The 21,594-nt window shown below is 36.5% G+C and overlaps 1 protein-coding gene across 2 annotated transcripts in view; it reads right to left on the bottom strand.

Annotated features, from left to right (window-relative positions):
* KCNH6 (potassium voltage-gated channel subfamily H member 6) overlaps nucleotides 1-20,655 on the bottom strand; it is a 94,152-nt gene extending 73,497 nt beyond the window's left edge. The window contains exons 1-2 of one of the 2 annotated variants that reach the window (XM_087713300.1): nucleotides 20,349-20,655; nucleotides 1,779-2,009 (exon numbers count right to left, since the gene is read on the bottom strand). In XM_087713300.1, the coding sequence (XP_087569426.1) occupies nucleotides 1,779-2,009; nucleotides 20,349-20,424 (307 nt within the window). In that variant the 5' untranslated portion in view covers nucleotides 20,425-20,655. The remainder of the gene's footprint in view (nucleotides 1-1,778; nucleotides 2,010-20,348) is intronic. The other variant, XM_014062459.2, reaches the window with a different exon arrangement.
* Between the last annotated feature and the right edge of the window lie 939 nt (nucleotides 20,656-21,594).

The following is a 21,594-nucleotide window of genomic DNA, read 5'->3' as shown; positions in this document are numbered from 1 at the left end:
CTTAAGAAAGTTCAAAATATTCTTAAAGATCCATCTCATCCTGGGCACCCTTTTTTTAACTATTACCATTTGGCAGACAGTACAGGATAATAAAAACAAGGACAAATCGGCTGAAAAACAGCTTCTATTCCAGAGCAGTTACTATATTGAAATAGTGCAATATTAATGCAGTATCAGGGTTTTTAAATTCAATTGCATAGAATGTGAAGGATGGGTGTTTTTGTTTTATTTTTATAGTTTTTTTATGTATGACGTACACTAAAGATGGCATTTCATTTCATTGTACAAGGTTCAGTGACAATAAAGTAAACTAAACTAATAGTATAAGTCTCCTTCCTTGAACATTGGGTTGTGCTAGAACAGCAGTCATAAAGTGATGGTCCGTGGACCATTGGTGGTCCACAAGAAAATTTTGGTGCTCCATAGAAAAATCATTTACATTTTTTATATTGCACTAAATCAGGGGTCCTCAAACTATGACCCCTGGGCCAGATATGTGCAATGAACATTTGTGTTGCTGCAGAGAGTCTCCCCCTTCGGGGTCTTTTTGTGAAGATCATAGAGGGGCAGAAATTCCGACTTGGGGTCTGCTTCAGCCTCCTGGTGCAGGGGCTTTGGGTGAAGGCTGGAGGGAAGTGACACTTTTGGCAAAGTGGGACAGCATCATGGCCTGAAACTGGCTTACCATCTCAGCCTGTTGAGCATCCAGGAGCCAGTACCTGGCCTTGCACTCCCGCAGGTCTTCCCTCTGCTTGGAAAGCCTATGCTCGTACTCTTCAATGAGGTGCTTCTGGTGAGCCTCCTTCTTAGTCAGATCCAATTTGAACTGAGCAAGCTGCTTTGCCAACTCTTTCTCATGGTGGCTGGTTAGCTCCAGCAACTGCTTCTTGTTGGGGCCCTAATGAGCCTTGACAGGCAGGCAAGGATTGATTGGGAGGGGAGGGGTGAATAGAGGATGGCAAGGTGCCCCTCAACGTGAGTAACATCGAGTTGGTCATGCCCACCCAGTCACATGACCTTCTTGCCATGCCCACCCAGCCGGTCATTAGGCAGATCATATTAGTGGTCCGTGGGATTTAAAATTATGAAATTAGTGGTCCCTGAGGTCCGAAAGGTTGGTGATCCCTGCGCTAGAAGACTTCTGAGGTTCATTTCAGTCTTATGATTCTATGTTCTGTGTTTTATATACTGTTCAGCAATAATGGGGGAGGAACTAGTTAAATTGCAAATTAGTCATCTGTTGCTGATGCAAAACATTAGGTTCATTACTACAGTCAGGAGGCAGGAACTTTTAAAATAACTGTGGAACTAAGCTAGAAGGCAAGTGACTGTTCAGGATTGATAATATTATTGTACCTAAATTATGGACACAGCTGAACAAAACTTATGGACAAAACTTTGCAAAGTTTTTTTTATCTTCTGATTTTAGACTACACATTTTTTCTTAGCTTAAAAAGGATAGGAGGCTATTTAAGTTATTAAAAACAGACATAACTGCATAGTAAAAGCACTACTCCTTTTGCCATAATTTATAAACCTTGGTAAAGTAGCCATCTTCCTTTTGAATTTTCAATACTGGTTTTCAAGCCATATTTATTTTATACAGTAATATCTGCACTCCATGTTCATTAGATATTTATGCAGTGGGTTTTTAAAAAATATTGCAGTCCTGTCCAGACTATATAATACTGTCAAAAAAACAACAACCCTTGAATCCTAAAACAAGAAAATGGCCAGTTCCTGGGGCAAGGAAATAAAGAAACATTACAAATGCTTACTGTCTTTCCTGTAGTAGAAGATCTCCAGTTTACATTCCTCAGATCCAAGCAACGCTTGTCCCACCTGAGCAATGGAGTTGGGTGTGGTGTCAGGCCCAGTGAGGAAATTGCAGGTGCAAGGCCGTTGCATAACTTCCACTCGAGAGTAGCCAAACATCTCACAGAAGCCATCATTGCAGTAAATGATAGCATAATTCTCCATCTGGGCATTGGCAATAATAAACTTGCGATCTTAGGAGGAAAATGGGAGAAAATGCAAAGGATTACCATTAAGTCATTAACCAAACCAGAATAAAATGCATGGAGGGAACAAATAGCAGTTTACATCAACCTGCTTCCTGGAACAATGCGAACCTGATATATATAGCAGTAGACTTATATACCGCTTCATAGGCCTTTCAGGCCTCTCTAAGAGGTTTACAGAGAGTCAGCATATTGCCCCCAACAATCTGGGTCCTCATTTTACCCACCTCGGAAGGATGGAAGGCTGAGTCAACCCTGAGCCGGTGAGATTTGAACCGCTGACCTGCTGATCTAGCAGTAGCCTGCAGTGCTGCATTTTAACCACTGCGCCACCTTGGCTCTTCAATATATATAAATATATATAAAAAGAAGTACCTTTCTATATACCTGGTATGTAGAATGGACCAATGTTATAGGACAAGTATGACATGTATGATCATATGGAAGATGCATATACTAAAGTGTTCCTTCACTCGTCTCACCGTATTACTAAAAATTACCTTCTGAGAATTTTGTTGCCATTTTTTTAGGTAGCTGCTGAGTCCAACTGCTTTTTTAAAATTTAAAATGTACATTCCTCATTTAAAAAAACACTCAAGCCTGAATTATGTCAATTACTTTGGAAGCTTAGTCCATGGATTAATTTTCTCTTACATGCTGATCCAATATTCAAAGTCTTAGCCCAGGAACAAGGTCAAAGTAGAAATGGATTTTTTAAAAAATAAATTCACATGAAAATTTACAAACATCTCCATATATATTTCACTTACATGTTTCCTTTTTATATACTATACTGTAAATTGCTGAATATGTTCTTCATTTGGATATAGCATGACAACATCAGGAAACTATGGTTTCAATGTAGAACCACATTGCAATTGTAGTTTCAAGCAATTAAACAAATTTGCCCTGATCTCTACCTTATTTTAAATGTTATATAATTCCCCTCCAAAATATTGTAAAATTGATTAGAAATTAAATACAATCTTATTTGTAAGGTTTTTGTCTGTCCATGACCTATTTTCTCAGTTTGCTTGATTTTGTTTTCTATTTTTTTTGTTCACTTATGACAGAATAGTATTGAACTGATTACCATTATTGTTCCTTTTATTTATTATCATATTATATTTATTACATATAGACCTCGACTTACAACCATATGTTTAAAGACAGTTCAAAGTTACATCAGCCATGGAAAAAGTTACTTACAATATGATTTGTAATCCCCCCCCCCAATTTTTGGCAAAATAAGCCCATTGGGAAAACTGGATTTACTTAACAATTGTGTGATTCACTTAACAATCATGGTGGTTTACAAAATGATCACTGTAAAGGGCCCTTGATATAGGTATTCAGCAGGACTTGCTCCTACTTGGTATGCCATGCTACACCTTAGTATGCTGTTTTTAGGATATTATCTTCTCATGTAATATGCTTAGCAAACTTCCTTTATCCATCTCACAGGGCAGCTTTTACCTTGGCCTGATATAAGGCCAGAAGATTTCACAATGTTCCAGCTCAAGAATGTCTTTGCCCATGTCTCTGAAGGACACATAAATTGTTTTACATGTCTTTTAGTAATGTTGTTTTTATAGGACAAGGCCATTGAATTAATAACTCTTTTCTGATTCATGGTCATGCAAGATTGGCTGAGCAGAACACTTGCTTCCATTTCGCAGACAGCTCAATAAATATAACCAAAAATTACCAAATTACTAGCAATCTCTATTACTGAGGGACCATTAATTGTACATCAGTCTTGTTAATTTATTTTCCCTAAGCAGATTTGTATTTATTTATTTTTAATGCTTTTTACTTATCTTCTTGATTGATTTAATACATGTTGTGGTTTACTTCTATCCATGAAGCTTTCCAATGTTAAAAAAAATAATTTCTGTTCCCTCTCCACTTTCTTACCTGAATACATTGGAGTCTGTTGCACTGTAATATACCAGATTAGAAAGTGAGAGACCATGAGTTCAAGTTCTGCCTTACTCATGAAAGCCAGCTGGGTGTCTTTGGGCCAGTCACTTGCTCTTAGCCCAACCCACAATACAGGGTTGCTGTTGGGAAAATAGGGTATAAAACTGTACTGGATATGTTTGCTACCTTGAATTATTTGTAGAACTAGTAAAGGCGGGATACAAATAAATAAATGTAACTCACTCCTCCATTCACACCAGATTGCTAAGGAAGTTCCTTTGTACCTCCTCTTGACATACCAACATAACAGTCACAGACAATTATATACAAATCTTCGTTTTCGAAAGCCTCGAATGATAATTTAGCATTGGTGTCTGTGCTGAGGGCTCAGGTACACATGATTCACTTGTGAGAAGGAGGGAACAGATTTCTGTCCTCATCACATTTGTTCTTTGTTCTTGTTTTTTGAAAGAAAGTCAATAATACCGTTGCTGCAAGAAGTAGATTTGGTCCCAGCAGGACCATGTTTCTTTGAAATCCCTAATCATGGGTACTGTTGTAGAGACTTGCACCCAAAACCCTCAGATAGCCATGCCTATCTAAGTATTATATGAATATCATGTTCAGATGAGACAAGGAAAAAGAAGCACACAGGTGGTAGAGTGACACTTTCTGCTTTCCCATTCCTAGTATGGATCCCCATTGCTTGCTGGAATGCAGAAATCGATGAAGCTGTCCTCTTTCCGCTCCCAGCCCACTGCCCATGCACTCCACACCTATGTTTTTAAAGCTTGATTTTAAACTGTTGTTCTCTAACTTGAGCCCTCTTAAGCCTTTCAGATGGTCTCCAGTGCTTTCTTTTTTGGACTAGCCTTAATTCTGACTGGCTGCATGATCCTCCCCTCCCAGTGACTGGTGATACCCTGGGCAGCCATTTTGACCTATGTCCTCTGCATTTTTATTTAGGATGTGCTTGATCCATCAGCGGCCTGTTAAATCACTTCGTTGTCCTCACCGCTAGAGAGACTTGTGCTCCTTCCAAATTCTTACACCTCAGACTGGACAGGGATTCAATTTCTGACCAGGATGGATGAAGTAGTATACTCGCCTTGCTTTCTTGTCTCCTGGTTCTTGACTTACAAACTTTCATTTAGCGACCTTTCAAAGTTACTATGGCACTGGAAAAGTGACCAGACCATTTTTCACACTTATGACAGCTGCAGTCTGATAAAAATTCAGACACTTGGCAACTGACTCATATTTATGATGATTGCAGTGTGTCAGGGTCCTGTGATCATCTTCTGTAACCTTTTGATGAGCAAAGTCAGTGGGGAAGCCCGGTTCATTTTGCAGCCTGTTACTAACTTAACAACTACAGTGATAGATTTAACAACTATAGCAAGAAATGTTGTAAAATTGGAAAAAAACTCATTTAACAGCTGTCTCTCTCTGAGCAACATAAATGTTGGGCTCCATTGTGGTCATAAGTGGAGGACCATGAAGTTCCTCTTCCCTTACTTTTACAATATGTATATTTATGTTGCAAATAGCAACATTACTTTTTTGTTTCTATGAACGATGCTACAAAGTTTCCATTTATATAAGGGTGATTTTATAATGAAAGAACAACTTGTCCCTATTGCTTTAATTACTATATATCAAAACAGGAATGGTATAAAGGGAGAAAGAAAAAGTCAGACTTAGAGTCAAATGAGATAATGTGGGAAGGGGATGGGAAGGCATCTATATGTACAAACATCCTCGAAGGCCAAGGAAAGGTGCAAGGACTGATAAGGAGAGAAAAACCCCTAAAAGGAAAAGCAAGGAGGTCCCGGAAAACCAGTGAAAACTGAGGCTTCCCTTTCCTACATGGTGGGAAGGACAAACATCAGAGGAACAATCACCTGGATTTTGTAGTGGATACAGTCCATACTAAGCAAACCCATTGCTAATCCCCTGCAATCCAGGATTTCAGAAGTTGACTTAAGAAACAGCTGGGAGCATCATGGGAGACAAGCAGCTTAGTCTGCAATGCAGAATTGTCCTCAGTGGAAAAAAAAGCCTGTCTCTGATGGACAGGTAATCCTTGATTTACGACATGATTGTTTGAAGTTATGACAAAAAAATAAGTTACTTATAACCCATCCTGGAAGTTATGATTGCTGTGTTATTCCTGCAATCACAAGGCCACATTTCAGGCACTTGGGCAACTAGACTGCATTTATGATTGGTTTCAGTGACCTGTGGTCACCTGTTTGTGATTTGCCATTTTCTGACACAAAAAAACACTTATTAGGCTTATGAATGGGTAGATTTGCATTTATAACTACCTGATTCTTGTAGTTAATAACTGTCATAAAATAGTCATAAAATTGAGTCAGGTCACACGGTAAACCAAGTTATGTAACTACTTACAACTACAATTCCAGGCTCATTTGTGATTGTTAAGTCAAGGACTATCTGTATGCTCAGTGAATTTTTATTAATTCTTAAAACAAACTTCTCTCAAACAACAGCATCCATCAGATACTGTATTATAATATATATAATTCATAGTTTGCATCAGCATAATGGAAGGATAAGTTTATTCAATTGTTTATTGAAATATTTGTCATGTTAAAACATGTAAGAATAATTGAGATAATCAATATCATTAAAACACTAATGATAAAACTGTTAAAACATTAAGGCAGGGATGTCACACTTGATTTCATTGAGGGCCACATCAGAGTTGTATTTCACCTTGGGGGCCAGGGTGGGCATGGCTGGGGTGGGCATGGCCAGCTTGATGTCATTTGTGTCAGTGGTTTCTGTGGTGGCCCAATTGCTCTGCCAGTGAAAAAGGCTCCCTAGCTTTGTTTTCAGCCGTGATGGCTACCACCCTCTGCTAGTGAAAACAGAGCTCAGGGGGGCTGTGACTGCACCCCACTGAGCTCCATTTTCACTGGCAAAGGGTGGCAAGAGGCTGTCATAGCTGAAAACAGAGCCTGGGAGGGAGGGCCACCTCCATTTTTGCTGACAGAGGCACCGTGAGCCAGTCCATTGCTGTTTCTAGGGCTGCCTCGCTGATTATATGTAAGCACTCCTGGGTCTTGAGTTTGACACCCCTGTACAAAGGTAATTACTGAGATAATAGTTAAAAATAATTACAAATATAACAAACAGCAAAACTAGCATGAAGGTCACTGAGCAACTAAAAATTTACTGAAGACATAAAGGCTGTAGAAAAGCTTTAAAAAATAAATAATTTAATGCAATTCTTTAAAAAGATCAATTAACTTCATGTCTATTTCAGGTAAATTGATGAAAAATATGGAACACTTTTGTTGTCTAATCTTGAACTGGTAGCTATTGAACAAGTTGTGGTGGGTTTTTAGCAATATTGCAAAACTTCTTTTCTTAGGATTCATACAGAAATTGTCATTTGGGAATTTTGGGAGTTGAAGTACACAGGTCATAAAAGGGTCATAGTTCCCCACCCCTGCTCCAGACCATAATAGACATGATCTACTTTTAGCCATTGTATTCACAAAGTAATCTATTGATTTATTTAGAAATGTTTTATGACACCTTGCTGACAGTAGATCTAAAGAACTTGGTATAATGAGAAGCTATGTAAAACACCTTCCTGAAACTTTGTACATGATACATTACATTACAATTTTGTATTGCCTTGTGGTTTCCCAAATTAAGCATTTCATAATAAAATAAGTTTATTCTGAGCTGACTTATTGTGATAAATTGTGATATTTTTTTCTAAATGCTGCATACTTTCCTTAAACACTTTTTTGACAGATTGGCTCCCCTTCTAAAAAAAAGATAAATACAAAGAAGGTATTAAACAGTTCTATTTTCCTATATATTATTACTTCCTCTACCTCCCTGTCTCAATAAATTAACAAGCTCCTTGGTTTTTCCTTTATTTTGGACAATCCTTTATTAGATTATGCTTTCCTATCAGATACAAAACTCTGGGCTTCAGCCTTTCAAATTCTATCCCCTTTGTTGTTAGTTACGAAGTCATGTCTGACCCATCACAACCCCATGGACAATGTTCTTCCAGGTTTCCTGTCCTCTACCATCCTTTGGAGTCCATTTAAGCTCATGCTGACTGCTTCAGTGACTCCATCCATCCATCTCATTCTCTGTCGCCCCCTTTTTCTTTTGCCCTCAAAAGAATGTTCCCAGCATTAGGCTCTTCTCCAGTGAGTCCTTCCTTCTCATTAGGTGTCCAAAGTATTTGAATTTAATCTTCAGGATCTGGCCTTCTAAAGAGCAGTCAGGATTGATCTTCTCTAGGACTGACCGGTTTGATCACCTTGCAGACCAAGGGACTCACAGGAGTCTTCTCTGGCACCATAGTTCAAAGGCCTCAATTCTTTGGCACTCAGCCTTTCTTATGGCCCACCTTTCACAGCCATACATTGCAACTGGAAAAAACATAGCCTTGACTATACAAATTAATAGTTTGTAAGTGTCCTTGGTTATTAGGCTCTGCTTCCATTTCCTGTACATTTCCTTTTACTTCTCAACATGTGTCAGTGTGCTGGCTGTTCATCAATATGCCTCTTATCCTTATTTCTCTTTCTTCATGAAGAGCCCTTCTATCTCTTGCATCTAGTATTGCACTTTTCAGAGTCCTTCATCCCTCCTGCACTTGTTTATTCTTTAAAATGTCAAGGCAGCGTAGGCTACCTACATTTTGTTCCATTTTACTAAAACCTGTCTTTTAGAAATCTTTTCATGTTATTTTGAACTCCGACACAACATAATCTGTTTGGTCTAAGATGGTTCACACTTTGAGTTTGTCAATCAATTCTGCTTTATTTGTGAGTGCTAGGACCAGAAGAGCTGACCACATTTATTCTTTTGCCATCATTTGAAAAATGAAGTTGTCAGCAAAAGAGTTCAGAAATTAATGGGACTTTTCCATATGTTATCAAAATCCTTCACTAGAGTAAGTGGTTTATAATCAAAGTCTTTTTTTGCTTCTAACCCCTTTGTATCTCGTGCAGATGCTATAGGAACTTCCATATTCAAAATATGAACACCTCCAAAGCTATGGCTTCTTTCTATACAATGTCACTTTACTACCTTTTTTATTGGATATGCTGAAGAAATGATATCCTTCAACTTTTACATTGTCATGTACAGTCATATCTCTCATCTGCTGCCAGATTACTATAATACCTATGAAGACACCAGTGCTTTTCTAGTTAGGATTTGTAGTTCTAAAATGTCTACTTGTTTCCTTCACTGAACTAATCAAGATAGCATTAAGATGTGCATGGACTCTCCTTAAAAGAGAAGAACATCAATAATTGCAGGATGACCACTGTGGCTGCTCAAATCCAGTGTTTAATGGTTATATAGAGAACATGATCAATGTAAAACACAAAGAAAATGGGGGAGAAGGAAATCTACAGAGTATTCCGTGAACAAGCTATTAAGCAGAACTTTGATGGGTGCACGATAGAGACCTGTGCAATTATGAACAATATAAAGAGGATGAATAGAAACAAATTATTCTGTGCTTCTTAAAATAGCAGAAAAGAACAAGCTGCTCAGATATGGTATTGACTAATTGAGAGATTTCATTTTATTTTATTGCATCTGGCTCTGGAGGAAGAGTACAAGATAATTAAGAATATTTTCAAGCCACTAGCTTTTGCCCTTTGTCAATTAAAAATATGCAATAACAAAATAGGCCAAAAAAGGCACAATATTGAAGGTTGTACACAAATTGTACATGCAAAATGTTAAAGGCATCTTAGCATAGCAGAATTTGTCTTTTAAAACCCTGCATTTTGGAAACACAAACAGCAAAAACTTAAAGCAATGTGATGCCTAGGAAATATGCTGAAAATCAGCAAAATGTTTGTTTGTGATGAGATATTCTGAATATAAAGTTACTTTATTGATTTTAGAAAGCAATCCTACTATCCTAGACTTGACTTTTAACCATCCGGGTTTATGCCCACATTGTAGACAAATATTTTTAATAAAGTAGATTTGTAGCAGGTTTCCTATGAACAAAATATATATATGAAATTTATAGATAGGATATGATGGATTTGCCAATTTTGTGAAAAACAAATCAGTTATGGATGATAGGCCCAAACACATTTGGCTAAGTCCTCTTGGAGAAATAGTACTTAATTTAAGATAGGCAAATTGTCATGATGTATAACTATTATGTTATAATTGTTGCAAGGCAGTCTTCATTGTGTTAGGATTGACTAAGAGACTTCTTCAGAGGCAATTTTGGCAATTATCTTTCTTGTCTTCCTCCCAATCTTTTCTGTTTACCCAGTGAAAAGTAAAAACCTAGATTGAGACTGGCTGTAATAATAGAATCTTATAAATCTGATTGTGGTGTTCTTCCTCCTCCTCCTTATAGTTCAGTGAATTAAGAAAGTATCTGTCTAAGATGCTTCCAAACATTGAGTGGAAGCATATCTGGACTTAAACAATATTTTTGCCCCTTATTTCATGGCAACAGAGCTATCTTTATTAAATATATGTTCCTTATTTTCTACAATCTTTGACTTTTTTGGTACTTTGGTGTACTTTTTTTTTTTGGCTTGGATGAGAATGATTATGAGCAGAGACACTAAGTAGTATTCATATTACTAATTAAATCTAAAGAGACACAAATCAACATGTGAGAAATTCTATCCATTTGGTGGTACTAAGGTGAGCTCAAAAAAGATTTCTTCAACCCATACTGATTTCATTGAATGCAAATTGAGAAATACGATTATCTGTTAGGACTAATGGTTGAAACAAGTGTTGTGTTGTAAGAGCTGTTGAATATATGTTTATTAAAACTTACTGTTAGTAGGTGTTAGTAACTTTGCCATAATGTTTGTACAATAACATTGTGTGTAAAAGTAATTATTAATACAAGATACTGCTTGATGTTTATGGTATAATTGATTGTTACATAAACTGTTAAAATACTGTACTATTAAAATGCTCTATTTTGGGATTATCTGGTATGTTATAATTAAATGTAGTCTTAATATTAAAGACTACATATTTATGAGCTAAATCATAATGCCTAGTTTAGTTTAATTAATTAGTATGTTTGACTAGGTTTGGAGATACAGATATAGATTACAATTTCTTTCTTTTTTATAGCTGTATTATTGGACAAAAAATAATCAAGAAAAACTAAAAATATACAGAATTTTAAAATCATTTTGTATAAACAAGAACTAAATAACAGCATCAAGAAGAAAAGAGAGAAACCTAGGAATATTTACACATAAAAAGCATAGAAAGATATAAGTGTACATATGATTTTAATGAGAGAAATATTTAAAATATCAATATTCTTATACAGGTGAAGATAATCAGGAAAAACTTTGTTCTGATGTATAGTTGATTTGGTTTGTATCACTAGAGCCTGATGACATAAATTTAGGCGCCATAGAAACTTGCAATTAGATTTGTTAAATTCATATCTCAAATCTTTTTCTCAATTTTTTAAGACTTTCACGAGAACCTGTCATGCTTGATATAAGACTTTTATAAAATATTAATGTAATTCCCTTGACTTTAAATGAAACAGAAGTTCATCATTTTTCAAGTGCTGTCAATGGTTGTAATAGATAACAGCTAATAATCTTAGAAAGGGATGATTGAATTTGTCTCATTTGAAACCATATTGGAACTAGCAAAATGTTTTCAACAGAAATAGTGTTTTCGTCAATATCTAGTATGGTAATTTCCTCTGTTTCTCTCTTTCTTATATTGAATAAATTTAGTATCATGCCTGAAAAAGAAAATTTTAAAACAAGAGAAAATATAAGTTAGCAACCAAGAATCATTTCTAACTTTCCCAAATTTATGTGCAGTAGATGTAAATTTGTGAATTTAATTATTTAGTATCAGGAAAAATGGCCTTGCCCTAGGATATGAGTGGTTCTATTTTAACCCAATTAGGTCCATTAATAACTATCAGACAGGCTCCTCCACACACACACACACACCTTTGCCATGGAGTAGACTTGATGATCTTGTGGGCCAGTCACCATTATTTTCCAAACACAGTCTATTTGATAAGATTGTTCTGATAACAAGGTTATTATAATTCAGGATAAAATTAAAGATAGCCCTCAACTTATAACCATAATGCAACATATCTATTATGGTTGTATGTCATGACAGTTATAAAACAGAACAAAATAACAGAGTTGGAAGGGACCTTAGAGGTCTTTTAGTCCAAAACCCTGCTCAAGCTAGAGATCCTATGCCATTCCAGACAAGTGGATGTCCAGTCTCTTCTTAAATGCCTCCTGTAACAGAGCACCCACAACTTCCGAAGGCAAATTGGTTAATTGTTGTCATTGTTAGGAAATTCCTCCTTAGTTCTAGATTGCTTCTCTGTTTGATTAGTTTCCATACATTGTTTCTTATCTTGCCTTCTAGTGCTTTGAAAAATAGCTTGATCTAGCTCTTCTTTGTGGCAGCCCTTCAAATATTGAAACACTGCTATCATGTTGCCCTAGTTCTTTTACATACCCAATTCCTGCAATTGTTTTTCATATGTTTCAGCCTCCAGTCCCCTAATAAACTTTGTTGCACTTCTCAGCACTATTTCCAGATTTTTTTTATAATATGGTGACCAAAACTGGATGAAGTATTCTAAGTATTCTTAGTGATCTTACTAAGGCTTTATAAAGTGGTACAAATTAGTAATAATTAGTAATTTAATAAATTTATATGCTGCCCAATCCTGTAGGACTCCGGGCGGCTTACAAAAACAATAGAAGATTGTGAGATCCTGATTATTTCCCTTTGTTAATGCAACCTAGGATTGCACTGGCTTTTTTGCAACATAGGATTGCATTGGCTTTTTTGACTGCTCCACATACTTCTAGCTCATGTTTAAGTGATTGTCCACCAGGACTCCAAGATCCCTCTCACAGTTACTGCTATTGGGCCAAGTTTTGCCTAATCTGTACCTGTACATTTGGTTTTTCTTGCCTAAGTGTAAAACCTTACTTTTCTCTACATTTAATTTCAGTTTGTTAGATAGGGCCCTGTGTTCAAATCTTTCAGGATTTGGAGCCTATCTTCTGGGATGTGGACTATTCCTACCAGTGTCATCTGAAAATCTGATGAGTTCCTCTTCTATTCCCTAATCTAAATCATTTCTGAAGATGTTGAAGAGTACTAGGCCTAAAATGGAACCTTGTGGTACCTCACTGCTTACTTCCCTCCATGTAGATGTAGTTCCATTAAGGACTACATGTTGAGTGCAGTTTGTGAACAAGTTACAAATCTATCTGGTGATGCTATCTATCCCACATTTTTTTAGCTCATCACATGACCAACCTGATTTTATGTCCCTTGGTTTAGTGGATGTTAAGCAAATGCCATGATTGTTAGACAAATAAATTGTTTGTTAAGGGCTGGTTTTGCCAAAAACTGGTAGTAAATGCCTGTTTTGGCAAAAAATATTGTAAACATGTTCACGTGACCGTGGGATACTCAAATAGCTGTAAATATGGGCTGGATATAAAATACTTGAAATGTGGTTAAATTATCACGGCAGAGGGCAGCTTTCACAACTTCAGAACTGGATTGTAAATATTCATATGGAGGTCTGTCATAACTTCAAATGGTCACTAAGTGACCAGTAGTAAATTAAGGACCATCTGTATGGGAGGGAGACTAACTCACTGCTCACTTTAGGAATTTGATTCTCATCAATTGAAGGTTGACTCAACTTTCCTTTCTTCCGAGGTAAAATTAGGACCCAGACTGTTGGGGGCAATATGCTGACTCTGTAAACTGCTTAGAGAGAGCTGTAAAGAACTGTGAAGCAGTATAGAAGTCTAAGTGCTACTGCTATTACTATGGGAGAAAGAAAGTAAACACCTTGAGTTCCTTAGAGGAAGGATAAACCTTGGCATAATAATGTATAAATGATTATGAAGAGTGTGGTGGTGCAGTGGTTAGATTGCAGTTTTGCAGGCTACCTCTGCCTACTGCCAGGAGTTTGATCCTGACTTATTCAAGGTTGACTCAGCCTTCCATTCTTCTGAGGTCAGTAAAATGAGGACTCAGATTGTTGGGGGCAATAGATTGACTCTGTAAACCACTTAGAAAGGGCTATAAAGCACTGTGAAGTGGTATAGAAGGCTAAGTGCTATTGCTAAATGATGTGTTTGAAAATGTCCTATTGAGATCAACTGAATGAAAGTATGGTATTCAGCTTTAGTATCTGTTTCATATTAGTATCTGTTTTTATAGTCATAGAAAGATATACAGCACAGGTAGCTATTAGCACAGTCCTTAATTAATTTGAGATTACTGCATCCATCTGTAGTGCAATTTTTCTAGTATTCATTATATTTTGTTTCCATTCCTATCCAAGGTTGAATAATTGCCTTTCCTAAAGCAATGCTACTGAAGTAGTGAAAATAATAATTTGAGTCAGTATTAGATTTTTTTAAATTGCACAAAACATACTTTTCCCTTCCTTTCTTCCCTTCCTGCCTCCTCCCTCTTTCTTTCTTTCTTCCTTCCTTCTTTTCTTTCTTTCTTTCCTTCCTCCCCCTTCTCTGTCTTTTTTAATTTTTTTTTCTTTGTTCTTTCTTCACTCTGAATCAGGCATCTAATATTTTATGGGTTCTGCTTTGAAACCTTTCCCCCACATGTGTGAATTCTGGTCGTGATAACACAGTGCTGCGGAAAAGGCACTGTAGCCTGTCCCTGTTGTGCTGTGAGTCATTCTCTTCTTTATGATCACTTCACACATTCCAGAGTTGAGCACTGGCACTGAAAAGAATCCCATAACTTAGCTCTGATGTTCTCTAAGTTAAGAAGTAGACAGTTCCCAGAATATATAAGCTTTCAAATCTCTATATTTTGGAAAGGCTGTGATTGTGATTCTTGCAATTTTTCCAAGGGAAATACATTTTTTCAGATATGATCAGAACAGATTGTGGTTGAAGGGAACTAATTTGGACTAGGCACATTATCAAGATTTAGCTAGATTATAGCTTGATTTCTCAAAAAAAATTTAATCAAAAAAGCAAGGCTCACTATATCAAAAAAAAGTAATTATTTTTAAATATGCTTAGAATTAAAAAATTTACAGCAGATTGATACAATTTTCTGATTGAAAGTGCTCTTTCAAATTTGGAAAGGCCTGGGATACCATTCACAAGGACTGATGTGGCAGCAATTTGTGCATTTCTGGTTCCAAGTATATTTGCAGCAAGAACAGCTTTCTTCTTCCCCTGATTGTCACCAAATATATACAGAAACAGGAGTCAATGCATTGAGGAATCTTTGGCACAAGACAGAAAGTCTCCTACATTCGAGACCTTGCTCTGAAAATTACTGTAAAATACAAATAGAAGCTCAGAAGCATTTTTCCAGTAGTGGCACAATTATTTGGCAATACCTGGATGGGCTTATTTAGCTTAGAAGCTAAGTAGAAGCAGTTCAAAGTAAGAATTAATCTTTGAATGGGAGACTGGGAGAGGATAACAAAGCTGTAGGATAGGGCAGAAAATTAAAAAGCATCCTTTAAGAAGAATGTAACAAATAATTTTATATTGAATATTTTTTATAATTTATAATTCTATATTGTTACCAAGAAAACTGCAAAAATACATCCATGATATCATTGGTGGTTGAGTACAACTCGATTTTACTTTTTAAAATGATGAAATAGCACCAATATTTTGATATTTTGGACATTGATCACTTATGTTGCACATCCAACATGCTTTAAACTGAATTCTTAGAAATTCTTTATTGCCTTTGCAAAGTTTACACTGATTTTAAGAAGAATCTTATTCTTAAGAATCTTATATTGATTTTAAGAAGAGACTGGACAGTCACTTGTCTGATGGTATAAATCCGTGATGGCGAACCTATGGCATGTGTGCCACAGGTGGCATGCAGAGCTATCTCTGCAGGCATGCGAGCCATTGCCTTATGTCAACTCCAGCGCAAATGGCCCTCGTTTGAAAATGGAAACAGTCCAATTCCGAACTTCCAGTAGGCCTGTTTTTCGCCCTCCCCAGGCTCCGGAGGCTTTCCAAGCTCAGCTTGATGGCAAGCGGTGCACCAGCAGTGCGGCATGCGTGGTGGGCGGGGAGGTTGGGGGGGGGGGTTGTGTGTGCATGTGCATGTGGGGATGCATTTTGCATTATGGGTGTCGGCACGCATGGGCACTATCGCACTCACACACTCACATTTTTGGCAACCAACAACAAAAAGGTTAGCCATCATTGGTATAGGTTCTACTGCTTGAGTAAGGGGCTGGACTCAAATACCTCCAAGATCTATTCTATTCTATTCTATTCTATTCTATTCTATGTCCTGTATTTTTTAAATATATTTTATTAATTAATTTAATTAATAAACTGATATGATCACCCTTTTTCTATACTTGTGGATGGTTCAGAGCAACAAGAATAAAAGCATGTAAAAACCCATTTTAAAAATCCAAAAAATAGTCTATCATTTTTATTTATTTAGATTTTTTTAATCCCATCTTTATTATTTTTATAAATAACTGAAGATGGCAAACATTCCTAATACTCCTTTTTACTCCTGTTTTGCCTATAACAACCCTATGAAGTGAGTTGGGCTAAGAGAGAGTGACCCAGCTAGTTTCATGCTAAAATGAAACTAGAAGTCCCAGTCTCTAGGTTTCTAGGCTGGTGCCTTAACCACTAGATCACTAGGTACTTGAAAACACGAATTAAATAAGTGAGGAGAGAAAGATTCTGTTAATAAAAATTTGAAATATTTGAATTCCTGTGAAATTCTAGCTGTACTTCCCGTTGCTGAATGGATTCTTAATCTCCACAGAGAGGATTTATGGATGATAGATAGGACTTAATAAAAATGTGTTTTTCTGCATTAGAGTTATTTATTCAATAAGCCTATTTTAAAAATAACTGAGTGCAAATGTTGAAGAAGAGGTAGCTAGAAGTGTCACAGTATTGGTCCAGAAATACTGGATGCATAGCATCCAGAAATGCATTTCCTCAATGTCTGTAGGAGCATCTCTGCTGTTCCCATAGAGGCAGCCGTGACACTATTTTGAGTCATTACCTTTTTCCCGAGCAATTGCAATATGTTATTCCTCTGCCATTATGCGGATGTAGAGAAACTAGCTAGGCTAACTCCACATTATCCTGGCAAAGGCACCAAGAGAGGATTAGATTGCTTTCCAATATTTCAGTGAATTAGAGCTTAAAGCGGAATGGATGAGTAGGAAAGTGGATGGCTTTGTGTGGAGAGATTGGCAGCAGGAATGGCAAGTTATATAAAGATTCTGCTACTACGAAGTGCTTGATGTCTATACATTTATTCAAGGAAAACAAGTATCTATAGCATGCTTTCCGTTTAAAAGAGGCCAGAACAATTGTATTGGGGATGGGCTAAACTTTTTCTCTTTCTGTCTATTTCCCCTCTACTTTTCCAATGCCATTTTTTCATTCCCTTATCTACCTCCTTAATGCCTTCTTAATGCATTCCTTAATCCTCTATGGAAGCTTTATATTCATCAAATCAAAACTACTCCTAATTTCTAAAGAATCCTTTTGATTTGGTAGATCTAAAGTAATATTAGACCACTTATACCTTGCCATTTTTCATCTATCCACAGAAATGGTTTCCCCACCTAAACCTGCCTGGTTTCTGCGGGGACCTGAAACAACTTTTCAAGGAGATTCCAAAGATCAAACTTTCTGAAGTAATTAGTCTGTGTTTTCAATAGTGTGTGGATAGTCCCTTGGTCAAAACATCACAACCCATTATATTTAAGAAGCCATTCACTACTTGTCATCCAGAGCTATGGAATTCCAAAGCAGCATTAAACAATTCTCAATTTGATACCTTAGCCATCCATTTCTCCATTAGGATAAAGGGCCATTTGAGACCTTATCTCCAGCTGTTATTCCATCTGGGGCAAAGAGAGCAACCTCCAGATTCTGATGATAGAGAACATTATCTTCAGGGCTGTCCCTGAAAGCTGTTTGAAAACTTCAATTAATACAAGACACATATGCTAGATTACTGAGACTAATTATTAGGAACATATCAGGGTGCTTTAACACTTTTCTTTAAAGCATTATACCACTTAAGACCTGCCTACATTTGCTTTTAAATCATCCAAATCTGCATTGGAGATATTCAGGGTTAAATGAGTATGGATTGGGAAGAAATTCTCATTTTACTTTGCAAGATTTTGCCTGTTAACTTTTCTTTCAAAGTAGGCTTGCTTAAGCTTTATTAGGAAATATTTGTTTTCTTCTCTGTTCTATTGCAGACTTTTTTGTTACTTTTTTGTTTTGTTTTTTGTTACTCTACTAGTAAGTAAAGTAAAATAAGTTGCCAACTTGTAGAGCATCCTCATTGCTGCCCAATGCAAAGATATTTCCATGATGCAGTCTAATCTTCAGATGTGACATAAAATAATTGAGTCTAATCAACTAAAAGGGAGGTTGGTAAAAAAAAATGGATACAAATTTCCAGATGAAATTTTTTAAAAAATTCTTATTGTATGATATTGTTCTAAATTGAGCCCCCAATGCAAATGTGTGAAAGTACAGATATCTTGTTGAAATACACATCAATATTAGTCAACAAAAGCCAGTTATCTTTACATAATGGGTTAAAGAATACTGTCTTGAGTTCCTTTAAAAAAAAGGATGAAATTCAAAGAAGGAATCTGGCTTTTTTGTTTAAATTCACGAGTATTGTTACTATGTTAAGGTTTACATACAGTAGGTACATATCAAAGGAAAATTTATGTATAGTGAAAGGGACAGTTTGTTTAAAAACTATTCAAAAACAAGTGTAAGATAAATTATATAATGTCCCTGAGCAAGCCACACTGATTTGAAATATGCTTAGCTTTTTGATTCATACTTTTTGAGTAGAAAAATGGAACAAGCTATTTAAGTTAAAATATATTATGAATATGGTCACACAAAGTAATGATTTCCTTGAACTTGATTCCTGGTAATTACATATTTCCTTTGGCAGCAGTGCACTGCCTGGGGTTTCCTGCTGATGTCCCATCCAGGCATTAATCAGGTCCATCCTTTTGGCTTTTTCAGTCCAACTAACATTGGTCTATGGATAATGCTCCAGACGTAATGAAAACAAATGCACAATTGATCTAATTTGAGCTGAAGTTCCCCATTCTATTAGTATGATTGTTATTAGTGTCTCTGTAATTTAACTATATGTTCATCTAAAGCAACAACTATTGCCTTTTATCAGACAGCCAACTATTTTGCCCTAGAATGGGACATGCTATGAATAGAAATATTATTTCAATACAGTATGTATATAAAATTGATAGAATAATTCTGCAGTTTGTTAGATTTGCAACATACCTATAAATTAACTTTATGTTCTCATTTTACAGCTACAAAGCTGAGAATGAAATAGTGGCTTGCCTGCCACTGAGAAGTTGGCTGTATATTTAGCTCCTCTCTTAGATCCAGTTATGTCAATATAGACTTTTCTGGAATTTGGATTATTTTATTCTCTAGGTACACTTGTGGACAACACTATATTAACATTTACAGACTATGTTACTTTTGCTGCTTGCAATACTGTATCACTTTTAGCAAAGCAGCATTTATATACTTATTAAATGTAACTAGATGTAATCTAGAATACTAAAGTATTTGTGTGTGGGCATACAAAAATTCATTTTTAGTGAAAATGCACGGAACTGGGCAAACTGATTTCTTTTAGCCACGGAAACACATGATGTAAACAGAATGTTCATATAGTTGAAGTTTTATGGTGTAAGGCTTTAACATATTTATGCTACAATTTTATACATAATTATTAGAAATAACTTTGATTATGCTTATCACTTAATAAACAAATATTGGCCATAATACCTCATACTGACAGAACAACAGTATTTTATAATAAGGAAAACATGATACTTTGAATGTTATCAAGTGAATTTCTGCTCTCTAAATAATATTCATTTCACAAATACACAGTGAACAAGTTATATGAAAAAGTGATTTTTAATTAAAGTTATATTTTGTTGATAAATTCAAAGATTGATAAATCTGGTGGTTGTTCTCTTAATATTAGTAAGATTAATTTCATGTTTTTACATATCAATGCATACACAGTTTTAAAATTTGCTGGACATAGATATGACTTTAGTAACATTGAAGGAAATAGACTACTCTTTGTGATATTCACAAAGTTTCAAGAAGTAATTGAGCAACACTCTTAATATATCCCATCACTAAGCTTTCCAGTTCCAGACGCACACTTCACAACAGTGCTGACAGGCAAAAAATAGAGCATTTACAATGCTAGTTCTGACCTTCAAATAGAACAAACACATAGAATGAAAGTCAAGAGAGATGTTCTACTTACTTTGTCCTTCAAATTTCCTGATGATTGTATCCAAATAGGTGTTCTGAGGGGCCACATGCCCCCTCCTAACAGGCATTTTTCAAATTTTTGTTCACATCCAATGGGAAAGAGAAATGCCACTTTCTTCAGTAAAATGCTCTGATTTTGAGTAGAAGGGTGGGAGAAGCTTGAGCTCTGCTCTGAGAAACCAAGGGGTAGTTAGCTAATAGGCCCTTGCCTCTTGTACTCTCCTGCTTGGTAGCTGTGAAGAGAGCAAAGACTCCCCCCTTGTACCCATATCCCTCCCTTAATTTTCTTTAGCTCCTGACCAATACAATTTCACCAAGGGCAGGAGGGGGAGAGTTGAAAGAAACGCCAGAGGAAAAGGGGTGGGTAATTTCCTTTGCCTTTTTAAAAAAAAATGATGATGCTTAGTCATCAGTGTCCCATTCCATATGTGGCTGTCTCAAAGACTTGTCAGCAGCAACAGCTGTTAATCTGACAATAACCAGCAGCCACCTCCCTTCTCTCTTTTTGGGATCCTAAATAGACGTGGAACCGAAAAAACTCACGGGAAGAGAAATCTCTCTCTGGTCTATAATTCAACGCGGAAGAAGCTGAAGAAAAGATTGGGGCTTGTAAGGAGAGACGCACGCCTTTGGGAGGGGTCTCCTTGTCGCTCCCCCTTTCTGTTTCTTTAATGTTCGGATGGCAAGAATACGTTTGGATCGATGAAAGCAGGAGCTATTCCCAGGCTGTGGTGCTGAAGAGCCCGCCCTGGACGGAATGTCACCTGGATTGCTGGCTGCTAATCCGGGGGCGGAAGGAGAAAAAACATGAATGGGAGGAGGGGGGGGCAGTGAAAATAGGAGAAACAAGAAAGCACGTTTACAAGGTTTTGCAGACATTGGTTCACTCTGGACTATACTTACAAACCGGGCTTCTTGGCATTTTGCCATAAAGCCACTTGTTTGCTACTGGGAAAGAAGATGGAACAAACAAAAGACTCCAATTACTCCGGGGATAGAGAGAAGATCAGAGCTTCTTCACAGTTAACTTACCGTCTTATAGAAGAACAAACTAAGTGGAAGAAAACTATTGTAATAATGCTGCCATTGGCCTTAAGGCTTATTCCAATATTTTGTTTGACATATTTTTTGGGAAACCACTGTAATGGGAACCAGGTTTCCATGCAGATGATCGTAAGGATCATAAAACAGTTTTATATACATAAAAAGGGATAAGGTTAAAATGTTTCCTACAGATC

Source organism: Thamnophis sirtalis, unplaced genomic scaffold (assembly GCF_051295495.1).
Source record: "Thamnophis sirtalis isolate CommonGarterSnake01/CBP01778 unplaced genomic scaffold, rThaSir2_p1.2 scaffold_4, whole genome shotgun sequence".
NCBI classification, from domain to species: Eukaryota; Metazoa; Chordata; class Lepidosauria; order Squamata; family Natricidae; genus Thamnophis; species Thamnophis sirtalis.
Note: the sequence above shows the minus strand (reverse complement) of the source record. Positions and strands in the feature narration are given on the sequence as shown.